The 19984-nt window shown below is 39.4% G+C and overlaps 1 protein-coding gene across 8 annotated transcripts in view; it reads left to right on the forward strand.

Moving 5' to 3' along the window:
- Positions 1–18308, forward strand: part of myo3b (myosin IIIB) — a 70710-nt gene extending 52402 nt beyond the window's left edge. For all 8 annotated transcript variants that reach the window (XM_039818231.1, XM_039818233.1, XM_039818232.1 and 5 more), the window contains 4 exons: positions 9462–9562; positions 9940–9986; positions 10366–10520; positions 18173–18308. In XM_039818231.1, the coding sequence (XP_039674165.1) occupies positions 9462–9562; positions 9940–9986; positions 10366–10474 (257 nt within the window). In that variant the 3' untranslated portion in view covers positions 10475–10520; positions 18173–18308. The remainder of the gene's footprint in view (positions 1–9461; positions 9563–9939; positions 9987–10365; positions 10521–18172) is intronic.
- Positions 18309–19984: the final 1676 nt, after the last annotated feature.

A 19984-nucleotide genomic window follows, 5' to 3' on the forward strand; every position in this document is an offset into this window, starting at 1 on the left:
AAGAGAGCAATGTTATGGGTGATCATTTCTGCGGTATTTTAATAACCCAGGTCAGCTCATCATAAATGTCTCATGGCATGGGGGGGCTTTCGAAGTGGCATGAGCACTTCAAAGCTTTCATTCTTCCGCATGGCGAGCCCTTCACTAAGGATCTCATCAATGACTCTAATAGACCTGCACAGTAACGGTGACAAGAAAATACACAAACCCTGATTTGTTGAACATATGTTTAGTTTGCTTTTTGCCCCAGGCGATGAATTACATTAATTCCTGCTGCCTGGGAGGCTGAGTGGGTGGCTGTTCAGGGGGCCACCGATTACGGCCGTCACCTAGCCCACCACTGGGGTAGCCTGGGTAATGGGAGCCCGGCCCTTCATTAATGTTATTAGAGGGGTATGAGGTAAGAGACGGAGGTGAAATAGCATTTAGCGCCGCGGCTGAGAGATTATGGGGATTAGACATGAGAATGTAACACAGACAGGGCTCTCCAGCGGGCCTGGGATTAGTGTCAGCACGCCACAGCAGGTCTGGGTTAGATAGCGGCTAATTCGGTAATGCTGCATACAGGTGACCCCCGCTCCCAGGCATCACTGCTGCTGAAGGGAGCCAGTGTTTGATGAATTCGTAATGTCAGAGTGATTATAGAGGGAAACGTTGCAGTAAATGCCAGTATGAGGGCATTTTGCTCCAAAGTATGTTTTGTCCTGTGTCACTGGAGCTTCCAGTCATTTTCTAAAAGAAGTTTTAGATAACGGCTGAATTACTTTCTTGTTTTCATTTGTAGTTTGACACCCAGCTACCTAAGATGAGGATGTAGGATGTTTCATTTGATGTGTAAAAGTCACATTCCTTTGCACTTAGGATCCCCTCACCATGAAATGTAGCCCAATGATCTACTTTTTACTGTACCACCTAATGCATTGATCCCCAACCTTTTCATCTACTTGCGACCCCTGTTTACGGGCTGTAGCCTCATTGTGGAAATTACTTTTGAGCTGTTTAGATTGTTTAATTTGACACGACAAGGTGAAAGTATCCAGAAAAAAAGCAAAAAATATGACAAAAAGTCAGAAAAATAAACCTTTTTGTGTATTTCTTTTGTATTGCCTTGATCATAACTAGTGCAAATCTCCATCATAAAATAACTTCAGTGTGGAATTGAAGATAATTTCAACCTATTTCCAATAGAAATCGATTTGTTTTTACAAGAATTTTCTAGAAATTAGTCACAATTGGTAAAGTGGAAATCTTCTCAATGCACCAGCAAATAGTTTCACTTGTTTTAAGGACTTTAAGGGTGGTTATTGCATTGGCCAGTTATCTTGGGGACCCATTAGGGGTCCTGACCTCCAGGTTGGGAACCACTAATTTAATGCAACCTAAAACTTTTCTAGTTAAGTCTCATTGGCATCATTTATTGCAGTAAGTCAAACGCTCCCATACTTCTTTTTGTTATTAGGTAAAATGAAGGTTCTCTGTACTGAGTAAATTAGCCTTTGGCACACGTATAACGTTTCATATCTGACAGTTATATTCTATTTAAATGTCCTGACAAAAAGAAAATCCCTTCCTCTTCTGCCATGGGCTTATTCTGTGTGGAGAGCACACAGATTTTCAGGTATTCACCGCCGCCCCTTCTCCTGCCTCGTTTATGTTCTGAGGTCTGCTTGTGGCTCCAACTTCTTTCAGGAAACCCCATTTGAATATGTTAACGGAGGCCACGGTGGCTCAGGCACCCAGGGCACACTTTGATCGCTGCAGATCTGAGGGCCTTTTTTTTCATCCCGAGGTTGAGCGAGTCATGGAAGCCTTGCCCTGCCAGATGTTTGGAGACCAGGCTCCTTCCTGTGTCTCATCCTGCTGTCGCCTCTGGTGATCGCATCGGTTCTCTCGGGCTGGAGCTCGACCTGGAGTGTTTCAGGACACCATTGGAGAAAAACAGAAAATTAGCCATGGAAATCGAATTACCCCGCCCCTACAGACACATGCACGCTTGCACACACTCTGTTCCCATTAATGCCAAAACACCGGGGCGTGACCTGGAACCTCTCAATGTGTTTGACGGACGTTGGGTCTTTTCTAAGTGATTTAACAAAGCCTAGTGTTGCGCTCAGTCCAATTTACTTTCATGTATGAAACAAAGCAGATTAAGGAGTGAGAAAAATAGGATATATGTCTGTTTTATTGCATATGTGACATCAGGCTAGGCAACTATTCTCACTCTATGGCGAAATACCCGCAGTGTTGCATTTTATGGTGGGAAGAGAGCATTAAAGCATTTTGTACTCCAGGCGCTCTCAGATTTTTGCAGCACCAATCTTTGATTTCCAGTGTTTTGTCAGTGAAAAAGTTACACATACACAGTGAAGTCATGTAAGCTGCACTCTCGAGACTATGTCACCTCTCGTCACCTGTCTCCCGAACCTGAATATTAATACATCATGTTTGGAAATGAGTCACAGAGGCGTGTGTAGAAAGAAAGCCTTTGCTAGCAAGCAGCAGATATGATCAGAGTGCTGCTTATGCTCCTCGGCGTGGTAAACAGGATGGTGCTGGGGATCAGTCAGAGCTGACTTTATGGTTTATGAAAGCTGAGCTACTTATGTTAACAGGCTTTTTGAAGATTATAGTTGTGGTAAACATACATGTCAAGAGAGAGACAGTGATAAAGTGGAGCAACAACACAGAGACCAATTACCTCTGCGCCTTGAAGATAGTTAACCTGGTCGCTTGAAGGGATGAGAAAAGAGAAAAATGAAAAGAGGGCTAAAGTAATTGAAGTTCATGTTGACTTATTGGTTATAGTTATGTCCCCTCAGTGCATGAAATGGTACAGTCAATAGGAATTGATTTTATTTGTAGCCCTGAGCTCTCTCTGGGCTTTATTGCTGCAGCTGCGAGAGCTCATTGGAAATGTGAACGCTGTTTTACCCACACTGAGGTCAAACCCACACTCACCAGTACATCTCACTTTTCTCTCTTCTCGCTCCCTCCCTCAGCTCTTAAACGTCTTCCCACATGTCCTCCCACAAGTTTTGCAGCCACCAGGTGCTGCTCCACAACATACCACCACCACCACCACCACCACCACCTTAAAAGCAGCAGCAGCACCACATCAACATGCATCTGCCAGACAAATGATCCACCCTCTTCATGTTCTCTAGACAAATACGCTCCCACCCTCTCGCTGTCTCTCAGCCTTTTGATTGATCTGTCTGTCTCCACATATCGCAGCGTCTCAACCGGATGCCTTCAGTTATAGGCAAATTACAGGCTCGACATAGCGGCAGCAGAGATTTGGAAGGGATAGGAAAGACTCAACTTAACTGAAGGAGTTGCCTCTGTCTGACGCTACCTACGTAATCCTCTTAATGTCAGTGGGAGTAGTTAACAGGATGTACTTCCAAACTACTCATCATCACAATTCCAACAGAATAATCTCCTCAGACATAAAATCTAGGTGGAAAATGATACTCCAAGTTCTCTGTCATTTCGCACATGTGGATTGGCTCATTTGATGTAGTTAAACTAAGTTTTTCCCAAACACAAAACCTTATGATTTTGTTATTATTGTTGAACAAATACAGTTTTATATAGTTACATTTTTTTTTATCTAAAAAATTACAAAGGATCACACCAATCAGGAGAGAAAAAGCTTAATGCCACTCATTTGCATATTTCATCTATGTTTAGCCTGGTTTCCTTGTAATTCATGTCTCCCTCCTCACTACTTACATGAATTATGTCTGTGACAAATGTTTGACTTCCACAAAGTTCAGAGATTTTTCCACCAAGCAAAAATTTCTTTAGAAGTCAAAGTTCCAAAACTGCTGTCAGTGGAAATGATTGATTTCAGTGTGAAAAATTGGTTGTAAGTAACAACATCCTCTCCTTGCATTAGTGAAAACAGATGCAGGAACTACTTTTTTCAGCATTATCTGCAGGACTTGACCAGTCTGTCTTATAATTTAAAGCACATGAGTTGCTATTTTAGTATGATGTCCAAAATGACGAGAGCGGTAATAAATCTCAGGAGCCCTAAAAAGTTCTGGAAATCCTCTTTAAGTGATCTGTTTGCAACTGAGAAATTGTGTGTGTGTGTGTGTGTGTGTGTGTGTGTGTGTGTGTGTGTGTGTGTGTGTGTGTGTGTGTGTGTGTGTGTGTGTGTGTGAAGAGGCGGCTGTGAGGTAAAGAGAAGGGTCTGGGTTGCACATGCCTCATTTAGACATCAAAGCCCCTGCTGATGATTTTTCCTTATAATCCATGCCTTTTGGTGCCTCTGCTCCCTCCATCTGAATAAACAAAGCCCAAGTGGTTCTCTGTGGTCTGGGAGAAGTCAGGTGATTGCAGCACGTGATTTGGGAAGTAAATCGATACATCTCTAATTTATTCCACTAAAAATCTTTTAGCAGCTCTTTTATCTTGTTTCTGAAGAGCATTCTTATTTTGAAGGGATTTCAAAGTGGTATTTAGAGATGTAATACGAGTCATCTGATGCTCTTTGAAAATGAAAGAAATACCTATCTCAAAAAGAATTCTAGCCCTTTTTATCTCAAGAAGAAAACATGTACAATATGTAAGTTTCTCACTCAACTCAGCTTGGCTTTCTTTTGATATGGAGAAATCTATATTGCATGAACCGCGCTGCCTCTGTATTCCCAGTTGACCATTATTCCTCCCCACCCCAAACAGCAGATATTACCCACCATCATTTAGCAAACCCCCGGTGTGAGCCACTGATTGACCCCTTCCCAGCTCTGCTGCCCATGTCCAAGCTGCGTTCCCCTGCCAGAGGCCAGTTTGGCAGCCTCCTTGCCTGTAATATATCTGTGGGAGCAGCATTCCTCTGGGGCTGGCCTGGATCAAATGGCAGTGATTTCCCAAACAGAGGCACAGAGATGGGAGTTCTGACCCATCCTCTGATCTGCTACACGCTCTAATCGCTGCAGGTCAAAATGGATAAATGGTGATGCTCAACCCCCATGTGTTGTGTTTCGGGCTCCAGATATGCAGCGGTGTATCCAGCAGCTGAGCCATTTTAGGAAAACATCTAATTGAGATTTTCTCAACCAATATTGCAATAGTGATTTAAAATGCAATTCTTTTTTATAAACATAATTACAGGCCTGTATTTGTGTTTTTAAACAAAATATGATTGTACTAACCACAAATTTATCTTGTGTCTATAAAAAAACGATAAAGTAATGCAGTTGAATGGTGTTGAGCTAAATCTTAACTTCAGCATGCTCACAATGACCATGTCATTGCTAAATATCAAACCATAGTTTTACAGTCAATGATCAGAACACACCATGTATCTTAGTTTGACATGTGGGAATGTTATCAGTTTTGAAAGTATTAGGTCATAAACCAAAGTATTAACCTAATTCAATTTTTGACCTGATGATGATGAAAAGTCCGGCGATCACCAAAGATATTATAATTCATCCAAATGTGTTACCAAAGTTCACGGTGGCGCTGGAGGAAAAGTCAGCAGGATTCATCCTCCAGGGATAATGGCAATCTGACAATCCATCTAAGAGCATCTAATCACCTGTCGCCCGTGCGACAGGTGATGCCATCCAGCAATATCGCTAGTGGTTAAAAATGATGGTGGTGTTGCTTCCTCGACTAAACCATCTTAACTAAAGTGTACAGACACCAACTTGCAGAGAGCATATTACTCTAGAAACAGCAACAGCAATAACTTATTTTGTAACTTCTTACAAGGGATAAGAATGTTATCATTCAGCCCTACAACAGATTTCATCTTTTAGGTACAGCAAAGGGTTTTGCTTGTACTGAATACAGTTCAGATTCTTTTATTTTTGTGAAGTTGCTATTTTTTTTTAAAGAAAAACAAGACAAATGTTTGTTGAAAACACAGGCTATGCAGTCTGTTTTACAAAGCGATTGAATATTGAAACTTTGTTCAAGGACGTTCATTATTAGTGATTGAGTGCTTTGATGCAATTTCAGGGGAATAAAACATTTGCTTATCAAATCCATTTCTGCATCATTAGCAGAACAACGTCCTACATACAGATACTGTTTAACTTAAATGTAAGGTGCAAACATTTTATTTGTGCTGGTTTCTTTTTTTTCAACAGATACACTAGCTCTTTTAGGTCTCACAAAGCAGCGACGTTGTACAATTTATCTCAATGTAATATTTAAACCTAAACGCTTTTGATGCAGCCAAACCAAGCTACTTCTTTAGAAGAAAAACACAGCTGTTTTTTCCTCAGTACATGAAATCTATCCAAATACCCTCTAATACTAAGGGGTGACAAGGATTCACACAGTGGATGGTTAGCACCTCTGAGGCATGGATAGATAAGATTCACGGTAAAAGTTAGCTAATATCTCAGAACAGACTGGAACTTTCTGGGCATTTACAAAGTGTGACTTTAGTAAACCTGCGCTGGTTTGAATAACATCAAGAAAGCCGAGGAAATATGGGGGGGTAGAGGTGGGAGCTTGCCCTTTGATGTATAGGATTGAGATGTGATGAGGTCTGTTCAAAGTGAGTACAAAGTAGTGTTAAGATGGAAAAAGCAAATGCAGCTTTAGTCAAGGTAGAGAAGCCGAGGTAGCAAGAGATGATGAAGAAATGTCCTGTCTCACCCGAAAACGTAGGCAAAGAAGATGAAACGTTATCTGACATTAAATATAGATGCTTCCTTGTAAAGGTGTCTCGGCTTTAAAACACACTTTTGTAACCTATGAATTTTGAAACCCTGGATGTGTTGTAGTAGAAGAATATAATAAGCCTTTCTAATTGACTTATGTTTGAATAATCAGGTTATCACGTAGCTCGTTATCTTTAGTAAGTCATTAACTTTTCTGTGGGGAATGAATAATTAATTCTTTAGTACACTGTTTTGAACAATCAGGGAAAACAACGCATTCTGCCAAAGATTCGGGCATCTGCTGGAAGAGAAGCAGCAAAGAGTAGAGAAGAAGTCATTCAATGGGTGGGCAGTGATAACTTCCTTCTTACTCTGTGTAACAGATTAGTCACGGCTCACATTTGTGTCTTTGGGTTCAGAAGTAGGAGGGTGAACTTCTACATCTAGAGTCCTGTAGCTCTGCTGAGTCAGCGTATGATTTTTTTCAGGTCCTTTGTTCAAATGTGAATGGTGGAAATGTACTTTTGAAATGGTCGTCACTTCACTTTAAAGGGTCAATTTATCCAAATCGCCACAAATCAAATTCTAAAAACTTTAATTGAGTTGGGGTGGCAGCAAACATCTCAGATGCAGATATCTTATGACCTCAACAATTAAACTAAACCTATAAGAGGCACCACAAGGCCCATATGGAAAAAACATTTTGATTTAGGTGAACTCAGCCTTTAAACATACAATATGTAACTTTCTGCCGCTAGGCTTCTCTCAATCAAAACAATGGATGGTAAACACGGACTTTTGATGACGTTGTGAAGTTGCGTGGAATTATGGGAGTTGTAGTTTTAATTGTTAAACACTATTGCCGATTAGAATGCATGTGTTTACGGAAGAGTTTACGCGTTCAAGTTTATTCAAGTTACGTTTATTCATGTCATTCTAATAAAATATCTATATTAATATATTTCACAGACACACATTTAGGTTAGTCGTCTATCTATACAGCTAACGTTACTGATGAACTTATTTGTGGGTTAGCCCAGTCCTGTTAACCGTGGTCAAAACAATCATACTAAACATAACTTTATGAGCGTGTTGAATGATGTCATAACCTTATAATGTTACCCACCAAGCATTAGCATTAGCTGCCTCTCAACCAGCACATTGTAGTAGTCTAACAGTAAGCTTGATCGATTGATATTGAAATCAATCAATATCAATAAATAAGGTCTCTGCTGTATTACTCTGTTGTAAGTGGCATGTAATCAATAAAAAAATGATGCCATGTGGCAGAAAAAAGCAGTATTATGGTAACTGAGTGTAACTCTTTCTGTGACATTGTATGATTTACAATTACTCTCGAACGTATCATCTCGATGCCAGTGTTTTGACAGAAGTTAGAGGAACCAGAGGGGTCAAAGGTCATATGACGCCACTGACAGGCGACTAAACAAAACATCCCGTGTCAAAAATAAAATAACCGATTTCTCTGGGTTTGAAAGATGTTAAAAACATTTGGGATAGTGTAAGTACACAATTCAACAAAATATATAACATGGGTATAGTCATTTTTAGACATTTTAATGCAGAAATGTTAGATATTGTACCTTTAAAGGAAAAGTTCGACATTTTGGGGAAATACACTTATTCACTTTCTTGCTAAAAGGTGATGACAAAATTGATACGACTCTCATCCTGTACACTAAGTATGAACTAAAGCTGGCAGCAGGTTAGCTTAGCTTAGCACAAAGACCAGAAACAGAAGGAAACAGCTAGCCGTGTTCTATACAAAGACAACAAAACCCACATACCAGCACCTTTGTTTTGGATTATTTTACATGTCTGTGTTTGACCAGCACCTGGCTGCATTTTACTGCTGTGCAGTGATTTCCGTTCCAATACATTAAAATGTGCAACTTGACCCTGATCTTGTTAATTGGCAAATAATTACCAAACCAACAATATCCCATATTGCTTACTGTTGGCTCTACTTTTGTTGCATTTATTCCAGAAAACTGTCTTCAGCAGAAAAACTACACCTTGTAAAAGACTAAACAGCCACTCTAAACAACTCCCTGCAAACTTCCTCATTAAATCCTCCCGCCACAGCACATACTAACTACTTCTTTAATTACAAGATAAAAATAAACGTTTAACTCCTCACTGAGACAAATGTTTGATGCATTGAAAATAAATCCTCTACTTAAACTAAATGTATTGAATTGTCTCACAGATTATTAAGTGTTTAAAATACTCTCAGACTATGACTACACATCCACAAAATATTATTATAATATTACAAATACGATTACGACTTTTTAAAGTTGCCACTCTTTTTCAGTGTCAACACTTTGCAGTCAGTGTTAATTTTTGCTAGCAAATGTTTGTAACAACGTTTGAGATGTCACAGCTGTTTCTTTTGTAACAGGCACTGCATTTGTTTTCACTTGTTTCTATTGAAAAGGAGTGGTAAGATCTGATCTGAGCCTCAGTGTAAACACATTCCAGTCTCACCTCTGCCTCCTCCATTGTAGCTATTTAGCATATTGAACTCTCGCTTGTTGTTCACCTGTGAGGAGAGATATAATTAGATGTGGTTTATGTAATGTTAAACTGTTATTGAGTCAGCTCATCGATGAAATTACATAATCTTAAACCTAAACCGACGTAACTTTAAAATATGTTTCTGCCACTTTGTCACACTTGGGTGCAGATTTAAAAAGTGGAGGGCAGAATCTGTTTACTGCTCCTGTCATCACCATCAGTATCATGTCGGTGCTTGTTGTTGTTTTGCTTGGTTGGATCCCTGCCCTCATTTTTCCTCTGTTGCAGGTCCAGTGATGAAGCTGCAGCAGAGAACTCCTCGCCGGCGGGGCCAGCAGCCCAAGCTGCTCAACAGCCCTGAAGACAGCCTGTACTACAACCAGCTAAATGTGAGTTCAAAGTGCCGATAAAGGCCTTTGTCTGACTTTGGTTCCACATGATAATACAATTAAACCTACCTGTGCCAGACCCTGGAGCCCCACCCCCACGCTTCTCTGCCTCTTGTCTTGAACATGTGCTTATGCTCTTTATCTGTTGCTTTCATGTCAGGATGTCTGCCTTCACGGTGAATAATTGATGTGGTTTATCAAAGCTGAGCAAGATGCATGCTTCATCAGACTCACTTGAGCCCTTTGATCAGAAAAAATTATGCTGTGACTTCTGATATTATCAGCATCTGCTCGCATTCAACACAAAATCACTTTGAATTAAAAATTAATGACTCTCTGCTCATCTTTTGACTGTGTGCTCTTGGCCCTTTCCTCAGAGAACTCTGGATTACCAGGGGAGCAAGAGGAAGCCGAGAAAACTTGGGTAAATAACTGCTTTCCTACTTACAGCAACTCTAAACAGAGCAGGCCCTTTGTGGAATAGGAGAATCCAGAAATGGAGTTGTTTTCTTATAATGTAAATGGAGAGCCAAAAATAACAGGCTTTTTATGAGCAGTTGCTCTGCGTCATTAGAGAGGGGGGTTACATATTAAGGCTTTGTCAGCATGCTAATTTTAATTGTTAAAGGTCTGACTTGGATATTAAAATATAAATTACATCGTGGTTTAGCTCAGTATACTTAAGAAAACACGTGCCTCATCGCTGCATCTGCAAATATTGTTTTTATTCTAAATGTCTAGTTTTTTACATCAAGACTGTTCTGTATCACAGTTACTTCTCACCACTTTCTTTCCTATCACAGTCAAATCAAAGTGCTGGATGGAGAAGACGAGTACTACAAATTACTGTCAACTGTGGAGTCAATCCCTGAGGAAGAGTACGCGACCACCCCCCCCTCCCACTCTTTCTAGTGGGCCTCTCGTCAGTCAGGGCTGAGCCTTACAACCATGTCAACTGGTAAGACAGACGCACAAGACATGCAGACAGACACTCCAAAGAACATCCTCAGTGATGGATGTGCTGTGGTACTGTATGTGGAGCAAGTAGCAGCAGTGCAGAATAAGCGACCTATACAGGCGATGCCCTCAGCTGTTAATCCAAAGTGGTCGGAAAGCGTTTACAGGAACGACTTACTCATCAGTGAAATTATTACAACAGTTTTCATAAGCATTGTGCTATATTTTGTGTAGTTTCTCCATTTCATCTCAGGTTTTATAGCCATAATGCTTGATTATAGATGTCTGCAAATGCCTCTTATCAAACTTTTTTTCTAGTCCTGTGCTTGATTTGCTGCTATTGTGTCATTCTCAATGTGGCAAAAATGTGTAATGTTATTATGGTGTTTGTCATTTTTCCAGAGGCTTTTTCGGGGTCTTAAAACCTGCACCAAATAAGAAATTATCAGTCAGCTTACAAACTGCTGTGAAATGGTACAGATGTTGCATCAATAAATGAATTAATGACAATACATGTAATGTGAGGGGAGGTTTCATTAATGAAAACATTTTGCAAAGTCACAATGAAACACTTACATGCTGAGCACCATTTGTTTTAATTGTCAGATGTTGTTAAAGTTTTAATGTCAGATGTTTAAGCTATATGCCAGGCCTGCAAGAAATGATTACTCTTATTAGCTATGTATGTACTAATTATTTATTGATAGGTTCTTCAGTCTATGAAATGTTGAAAACAATGACAAATGCCTGAGACAAAACAAATTTCTTCAAATTGTTTCTTTTGACCGTGTGTTTGACCATCAGTCATACTATTACATTTATAATGATGCAAACGGAAAAAAAAGCAAACAAATCCTTTGATTTTAAAGCTTTACCCAGCATATGTTTGGCGTTTTATCTCAATAGAAGACAACAATATCAGTTTGTTTCTTAAAATTAAAAGGATCATCGGTTATTTTCTCAATTGACAAATGTTATTGTTTCAACATTGCTCCACATTTACTCTGAGGATCCCCTCATCTTACAGGCAGCATGTTTCTTGTTAAACTCAGTGGTGTTAACTTGATTTGGTAACATCTACCTATTTTTGAGCATTATGTCTATTGTCTAAGACGGATCCAGAGACAAATCCTTCTGAAACCCCAAACTCTCCCTACGAGTTCTCCCACAGCGAGCCGCTGTAGTTAGAGGGGCTTTGTGCTTTCTGAGTGCTGGAATCACCACATATAGCCTCACAGAGGCAGAGCTAGACCTCACTTTTAATTTCACCCTAAATACAGGAATTTTCTTTTAAGATATGAAGTGTCGGAAATACAGGGCTGGCGAGTTGATTTGTAGAGTTTTTTTTTTTTTTTTTCAATTTGCATATCATTTACTGCATCTCCCTTTGTTGACACCCGAGGGCCTGAGAGGAGATTTTGATCTTAATAGGAAGAGTAGGGTGGTATGACTGAGGATCTCATCCTCCTTACATTCAGCGGGGAAAACATTAGAGCTCTGCCTAGATAGCGAGGCAGAGATAGGGGCTTCACTTAGGTTGAGGTTCACACAAATCCTCGTGGGTTTAAAGAGACCCAAAGTGTTCATCAAATGCCACCGCTCAGTATTATGAGGGTCAGACTCGGGTTGAGACACTAAGGACTGATTCATGACTTCAACATCACTGGTTAAATGTGTTATTTCTCTTTTTGAAGCATGTGAAATATAAGGCTTTTCTTAACATGATGATACATGGTTTCAAGTCCACCGGTTTTATCATTTGCCAGCACTTGTCATTTTCCGACCATAATTATGCTGTTTGTTGTGTTGAACAGCCACGATGTGTGTCGTGGTAGTATGGTTAATCCAAAGTGTTTTAATTGTTACACATATCCTGGAAGTAATGTAACCTCTACACAGTGATTGAAGAAGTATTCAGATACCTCACTTTAAAAATAGCAATTTAACAATGTAAAATACACCAGTACAGTATAACATGTACAAGAGTACTATTAGAAATAGTTACAGATTTCTATGCAGAAAATGGTTCCTGACATTGTTACATTATTATCTACTCAATATGAGATTATTATTATTACTGATGAGTGATGATAATGGGTAAGCAGCATTTTATGTAGCAGTTGAGGTGGAGCTAATTTTACTACTACTATATACTGTTGGGTAGTTTATTCTATAACAATGAATTGTATTTTGTAAGTTCATCATAGGTTTTGTATATAGCAACTTCATATGCAAAGGAACTAGTCTTGTTAGTAAAAAGTACAATAGTTCTCTCTGAATTGTAGTGAAGCAGAAGTATTAATTTAATTTAAACTTTTTATTGATTCCTAGTGGGGAATTACAATTTACACTCTGTTAGAAATCACTACACACAGGCCTGAAACACACACACACAGGGGCAAATGGAGAGATGTCAGAGTGAGTAGGCTACCAGTGCTGGACCAGTGCCCTGAGCGGTTGGGGGGGTACAGTGCCCAGGAGGTGAATTAGCATCTCTCCACATACCAATCCACACTCCGTACTTTGGTCCGTACAGGGACTTGAACCACCCTCTGGTTCCTAACCCAACTCCCTATGGACTGAGCTACTGCCACCCCAAAGACCACAGACCCAAACAATTGTAGCTTACTTAAGTACAGTATTTGAGTATACTAAGTAAAGTGTAAATGTACTTTGTAGGGCTGCACGATTATGGCCAAAATGATAATCACGATTATTTTGATCAATATTGAGATCACGATTAATTATCACGATTATTTGTTGATTTTAGCCAAATCAAATTTTATTGTCACATAATTATATAATTGTAACTGCTTTTACATCCATATTGTGCTACATTCCTACTAATACATCCATATTGTGCTACATTCCTCCTTTATTGAAGGATACTGTGAAGGAGTATGCCATTTCAGCTGTTGTGCGACCGCTTTCCAGACATGCATGTTTGCCGTGAAAGATACAGGCAACGCAATTTTCTGTTCACGTTAATGGCGCATGTGGTGCCCGGTATCTACCAGACGAAATAGCTACGCGGATTTCTGTGGCTCATTACACTGACATGTCTGCGTTGCGCTCTGATGCTCCGAAACCCACGTTAGAGGCAACATAAACATCGCTGAATGTCACACTAGTAAACACTAGTAACACGTTACACAGCAGGTAAGGTTAGCCTACCGTTAGCCACAGTAGTAACTGGATTAAACACGGCTAAAATGCTGACTGCTAAACAGTGTAGTGTGTCTGTATTTCACTGTAGGATTCCAACAGCGGGACGTCCAACAGTCTGCTGCTAAAGCTATGAGCTAAAAGACACAAACTAGCACTGGTCACTGCTGTTGTCTGAAAAACAACACAGACGGGACAAAACGTTGCGTTTACTGGTAAACTGGTAAACATTGTGACCGACTTATGATGACCGACTGCTACCTGTTGTGGAATTTTCCTCACGTTACTCTGTCCTCTGTGACTGTCTACATCTAGAAACTAAGCTGCGCGGTGCAGGGAACAGCTCTGATTGGCTCATGGAGACATGTGATCAGACAGTGGTTTATGGAGCGCTAGATTGGCTTTGCAAAAGTTGTTCTATGAAGAGAAAGACGCATTTTAAATATCGCTCGATCACGCAAATTTAATCGTGGGAAGCCAAAATCGTGATCGTGATTAAAATTCGATTAATTGTGCAGCCCTAGTACTTTGTTATATTTCACCACTGCATTGACAAGAATTCAAAGAGATGTAACACAAAAGCAGTCCTTCTTTTTTGAAATTTGAAACCAATATTTATCTAAAAATTGTCGTTATGTCCCTCTTGTGGTTGTTTGAGATTTGGTTCCAGTTGTCTGTGGACAACTTTTTCTCAAAAAAAGACAAAGTAGAAATCATCTGTTTTCATGCTCACATAATTAAGCTGCATGGATAATAAAGTCCTAGTCTTATATTTAATATTGTCATATATAACTCAAAAGAAAATCCAAAGAGTAATACCCTAGACCACTATCAATGTTATAATGTGGTGTCACAGTTAGTTCAGAAGCATTTCACCTCCGGTCGTAGCCACAGATCCTGCAATAATTAAAATCCTCGTTGTGCATTACTCCCTTGCTGGGATAGTTGGTTCCTCTGAAGAGTAGTCTGAAATAGGTCACCCCAGCACCCTGTAGTGCATCTTAAAAGTACACTGAATCAATTAAGTGTGATCATGCTCCCTTGATTATTTTGGCCCTGTTTTACCACAGAGAGGAATTTCAAATAGGCTCACTAGTTTGAATAACAAGGTTGGACTGTGGTGACAAATGGTTCCAGAGTGGGTGTTTCTTCCCCTGTTTTTCTCTGCCAAATTAACTCCCTGGCTGATTGCCTGCTTTAGCATATGAGCGGAGGTGTGTACGTAATTACCTTGGTAAGCTGATTATGTGTTGCAAAAGGCAAATATTATGAAATACTGTTGTCACTCTCATTCTGACCTAATGAACTAAAGCCTCTGTTTGCTTGGACTCCTGGTTGTCTTACAGGTCTGTAGGCAGGACGCTGAGCGACAGACGCAGTGTCAAGTCAGTGTTGGAGGCCTGACACCTGTGTTTTCTTTAATAGGTCTGCGTAAATCCTTCTCCCTCTTGTTTTCCCTCATTAAATCTGACAACATCTGGTGTGGGAGAGAGGACTCCTTTAATGTGGCTAACGTTACTGCTGGTGTTATTCTTGCCATTTTAGCTATTTGCTTCATGCACCACACTTTCATTAAAGCTACATCCAAGGTAGCCCCAAACACAGTTATCCAAAGTTTTAAACCACCTTTATGAAAATCGCTCGAGCTGCTGCCTTAATAAATGATGAAAAGCTTTTATTTTCTAAAGAAGCATACTTACCTTTTCACCTAATAGTGATGTCTCACTTCAAAGAGAGAACACGATTAGGCCAACATTGTCCTGTTTCTATATCCTTTGAGTTCAAAGGGAGAGTTTGAATACCAGTATTTCATGTGCAGCCTTTTCAAATACGGTTTTAATGCAGTTTACGTGCTTTTGATATACCGATTTCCACCACAGTAGAATATATCACAATGCATTATGATTGCATACCACAGTTTTATAAGTAAAGAATTAATTGCAAGTCTTGTTTTTTTTAATAGTTTTTGTTCCTACCAACTTTGAGGCCACGGGACAAACAGATACCAAGCTACAAACTTAGCGTTGTGATGCTCTTTGCTGGAAAATGATTGGTGCCAAAGTAAGCGACGTACATGAGTTTCAACCAGATATCAGATGTGTGTTGAGGGCTCTGAGCAAAAGAACATTCACTAAAGACAGCATTAATAAAGAAAACTGGTTAAGCCGGGTAGAGACAAGGAGAGTAAGAGGAAGAAGGAGATAAAAGAGTCTGTTGAGTACATACATCAAAGGTCTCTTAATGACAAGGGATGCCATTAGGGTTACAGTGGCTTTTGTTTCAGCTTCCTCACACCTGCTGTTTGTTGAGGGCACTCTATGCACTGTTTTGTTGTTAACATTTGCATGAATATAAAATGCATGCATGAGGAGATTTTGTTCCTGGCTGCTAATCTTGGTGGAGACCAAATGTTTTGGTCAGAATTACAGCTTCCTTTTCATCTGCAAAAAAAGAAAGTCAGTTTTTTCCTTGTGTAAAATCTATTATAAAGGTTGACATAGAACAATGAAAACAGTATGGAAAAGCTGTTATCCTGTACACCATGGAATTTATTGACTTAAAAGTTTTCTTGGTGCCTCCGGTGCTGGAATGGGATTTGACAAATCAGAGCGTGAAATTGTGATTAGCCTCTCTCAGTTTGTAGACGGAGTGGGGCACTAGCAGACTTGGCATGGCCAAAGGTGTAACCTGTTTTGTTTTGCCCCGGTGCTGCTTTCCCAGATGGTGGGACCAGCTGCCATTGAATAAACGCTGGACGGGTAACAGTGTGAGAATTACCACGGCCTTGTTTCAGTTTGGGATGCATTGCAGAAAGATTGTCTTTTTGCCACTGCCAGGAGGAGCAGGGACGTGTCACCCGGTGTTCAACCTTTTGATTGAGGTCACAATAAAGTAATGCCCAGTATTACTGTAAAAAATAGATTTCTCTTATTTGTGTAGTTGTCCATGGAGACCCCCCGCTGTCATTTTACAGTATTTTCATTACATGCCCCTTAAGATCACCTGCTTACGTAGTTCCTGCATCCTCTTTCCCCCTTTTTTAACCATTTGTATTGATATTTTAAAGCTAAATACGTTGGTTGACATGGTCAACACAGTACTTTTACAGGAACAGAGTCTTTCACGGACAGATGTAATGGGTTACTTTCTTATAGACACATATATGCAATTATATATGTGTATGTCAATTCCTTCCTGTATTTCACATATTGTATGATACTGTTAAGATAAAGGTTACATTTCTCCATACAGTTTATTTCACTCTCCTGTGTTTTTATTGCTTCTCCAAAACATTAACATTTATAATTAAATATTTACTAAAAGGAGCACATTTAGATTATTTAGCCCACTACAACATGGAATTGTGTTGTAATGTTAAAAGAAAGTTACAAACCTGAAACAAATTGATGTTAAAAGTATCACAAATTGCATTTTGCAAATATTTGCCGTTCTTATTGTGTTCTGGAGCAGCAACCCCCTGGAAAGTAGTCACTAAGTGAAAGAATATTTAAAAATGTAAGTATAAATAACCACCTGTTCTTAAAAGCTGTAAACATCTAAATATTCAAGGATCGTTTTGTTCATGGCATCACAGTATATATGCTGATTGGGGATCTTTTTATTGTATAACTCCTGGGAGAGCACTGCAGGCTGTAACCTTGTACATTATCAATAGAGGGGGAGAGTTTCTCTCTTTAGGGCTGGATTATCGCATCCAGGGTGGGCTGAGAGAAGGTAAAATGACCTGTCCCGCCTTACGTGACCCCAGGCCAATCCTGCACATTGCCAAGGCTTTGCTCTTTGCTCTTGAATATGCAGAGATCCCCAGCTTCATAGGCTCGGAAGAGAGAAAAAGAGAAAAAGAGTTGTATCGCATTGCAGAGAAAATTAGTGAGACCAAAGTTGGAGTTTCTGTGTGTTGGGGGCTGCGAACAATGGCAGCTTTCTGTCAGACAGCAACTTCAAAGGTCTGCTGAGTGACTGCTCTGAGTTATACATTGTTGTAGATCACTGAGGAAATTCACAGATGTTTTCTCATACGAGACACCATTATAGCTGCTCAAGTACCCAGTAGCCTTGAGCATTTCTCCCTCTCCCCCTCTCTCTGTTCCACACACTCTCACTCTCACACATGCACCCTTACCACCTTCCTTACCACCCCCGTCTTCTCTGATATCTCTAGTATGAGACAGATGTGGAACCTGTTTTCTCCCCAGCTGTCCAGAGAATATGAAAAGTTAAAAAGGGTTCGTGTTGTGGCATTGCCCCTTGACTCTGTCAAATCCACAGTTCTCACTGTCAGTTGCTCAACATGTTACAATAATATGCAGCTCCACTTTCTCAGATCCTTTTGGGGTTAATGCAATAAGTAGTATATAATTTAAATAAATGTATATGAATTGAAAACTGCAACGATAGTGTTTATTATTTAGAGTGTGCTGCATAATGAGAATTGACAATGTAGTTTTTTCCCTTTCTCTTCTGCAGATTGCCTTCTTCAACTTTGAACTGGACCTGAACCAAAACAAACTTAGCAACACACTTTATATCTGTTGTAAATGTATATTTATTTCTAGTAAACCGACATTTTATATGAGTCAAATAAATATGTTTAAACTACTCACTTTGACTATTGGTGTATTTTTTCTTCTTCACCTGCAGGAAATTCAGATTTCTGAGAATTTTGAGCAAAAAGTGCAGAAACTGACTTATGGTTTTGTCTGACTTTCATGTATGTAGAAAAAGACCTGCTTCAGGTTCCTGCCCTTCCTATTACAACTGCATTAGTCCCTAAATGCAGCTTTGTGTACATCTCCACAGTATTTCCCTTGATCAACTCTCTGCTTTAGGCTTTTAAGTACTGTATAAAATACATAAATAGTACAGACTGATTCCATGTTCAAACATATGTACAGGCAGAAAACTATTGCAGCAGGGGTTCCTCTAAGTTAATTTTGCCATCAAATGCAGCAGGAAAATTTTCTTTTAGCCAACTACTGCTGAGGTGACCCTGTAAAACTTGAGGCATTGCCACAAGACGGTGAAGGTTTGGAGCAAGTGAAATACCTCGGGGACTGGACATTGTGTCCAGCACACAGTAATGAATTTCTTACAAACTATATCAAAGTCCTGCTAAGCCAAATCCATCTCTCAGCCGGAGTCCCATTGAGATTCATTAAAATGTAAGAACTTGCATTTAGGGCTGAACCGAGTATCTCATAGGAAGATATCAATAATTTGGTAACGCTGATGGTTCACAGAATTCATGCAGTTGTCACATATGTCTGAATTTTGCTTTTGCATAGCATGACAGCTCACATATAAAGCTGATTTAAGTGAAAATCCACCCTAAATCAGAATTAATATTACCTACTTTAAGTTCCTCAAATCAATGCTGCTGTTCAGGATCATGGAAAAATCTTAGTTCTGTTATAGGGTGGATTTCCCCTTTACTTTAACAGTTGTCTGGTTTGACATAAGTGAGCAGATTACAACATTTGACATTTATCTGACATTTAAACCTGCATGCAGAAACTAACAGACAGCTTTTTTTCTGCACAAATAAAAACTTTTGGAGTCGAGGAATCGAGTAAAGATGTTTACTGTGGCATCTGAGTTGGTCAGTAATTTAGTTTGTAACAGCTGGTTAACTAAGTACACAGCTTTCGCTCATTTTATAATCCTCTTTTCGCCTATTTTAAGCTCTGTTGTGTCAAAATCCTTTATGTATGAAGTGTACAAATGTACACCAATACAGTACAATTCACAGTAAAATTACATTTTGGTACCACTTTCTATAACAGTTTTATAAATGGTTAATTAATCATTTAAATCATTTACTACTGCTTTATGAATCAGTTATAAGCCATCAATAACAACTTGGGGGTTGCCAATGTAAGATGGATTTGTGTAAAAACCTTTTATTAATGAATTATTAACATACTGCAGACTGCTGAAAAGAAAGTGAGAAACTGCGGTAGTATTTATATTATTAACATTTAGAACTAACTTCACTCAAATAGAAAGGATGAACACCAGTCGAAGGAATTTTTTGCAACCTGACAACCCAAAACATGTTCTTACTGATCTATCAACCATTTGGCCATTTTATAATACTCTTTTTTACCTGTTTTGAGTTCCTTTGTATCACAAATCCTTTCATACCAAAATGCAGAGAGTGAATTCATCCAATACCGAACAATTCACAAGTATTAACTAATAGCTTTTTAATGGTTAAATAATCATTTACGAATGTTTCATAGATCATTCAGAATCCCTTAATATGAGTGTGTTGGGTGG

Source organism: Perca fluviatilis, chromosome 12 (genome assembly GCF_010015445.1).
Source record: "Perca fluviatilis chromosome 12, GENO_Pfluv_1.0, whole genome shotgun sequence".
NCBI lineage: Eukaryota > Metazoa > Chordata > Actinopteri > Perciformes > Percidae > Perca > Perca fluviatilis.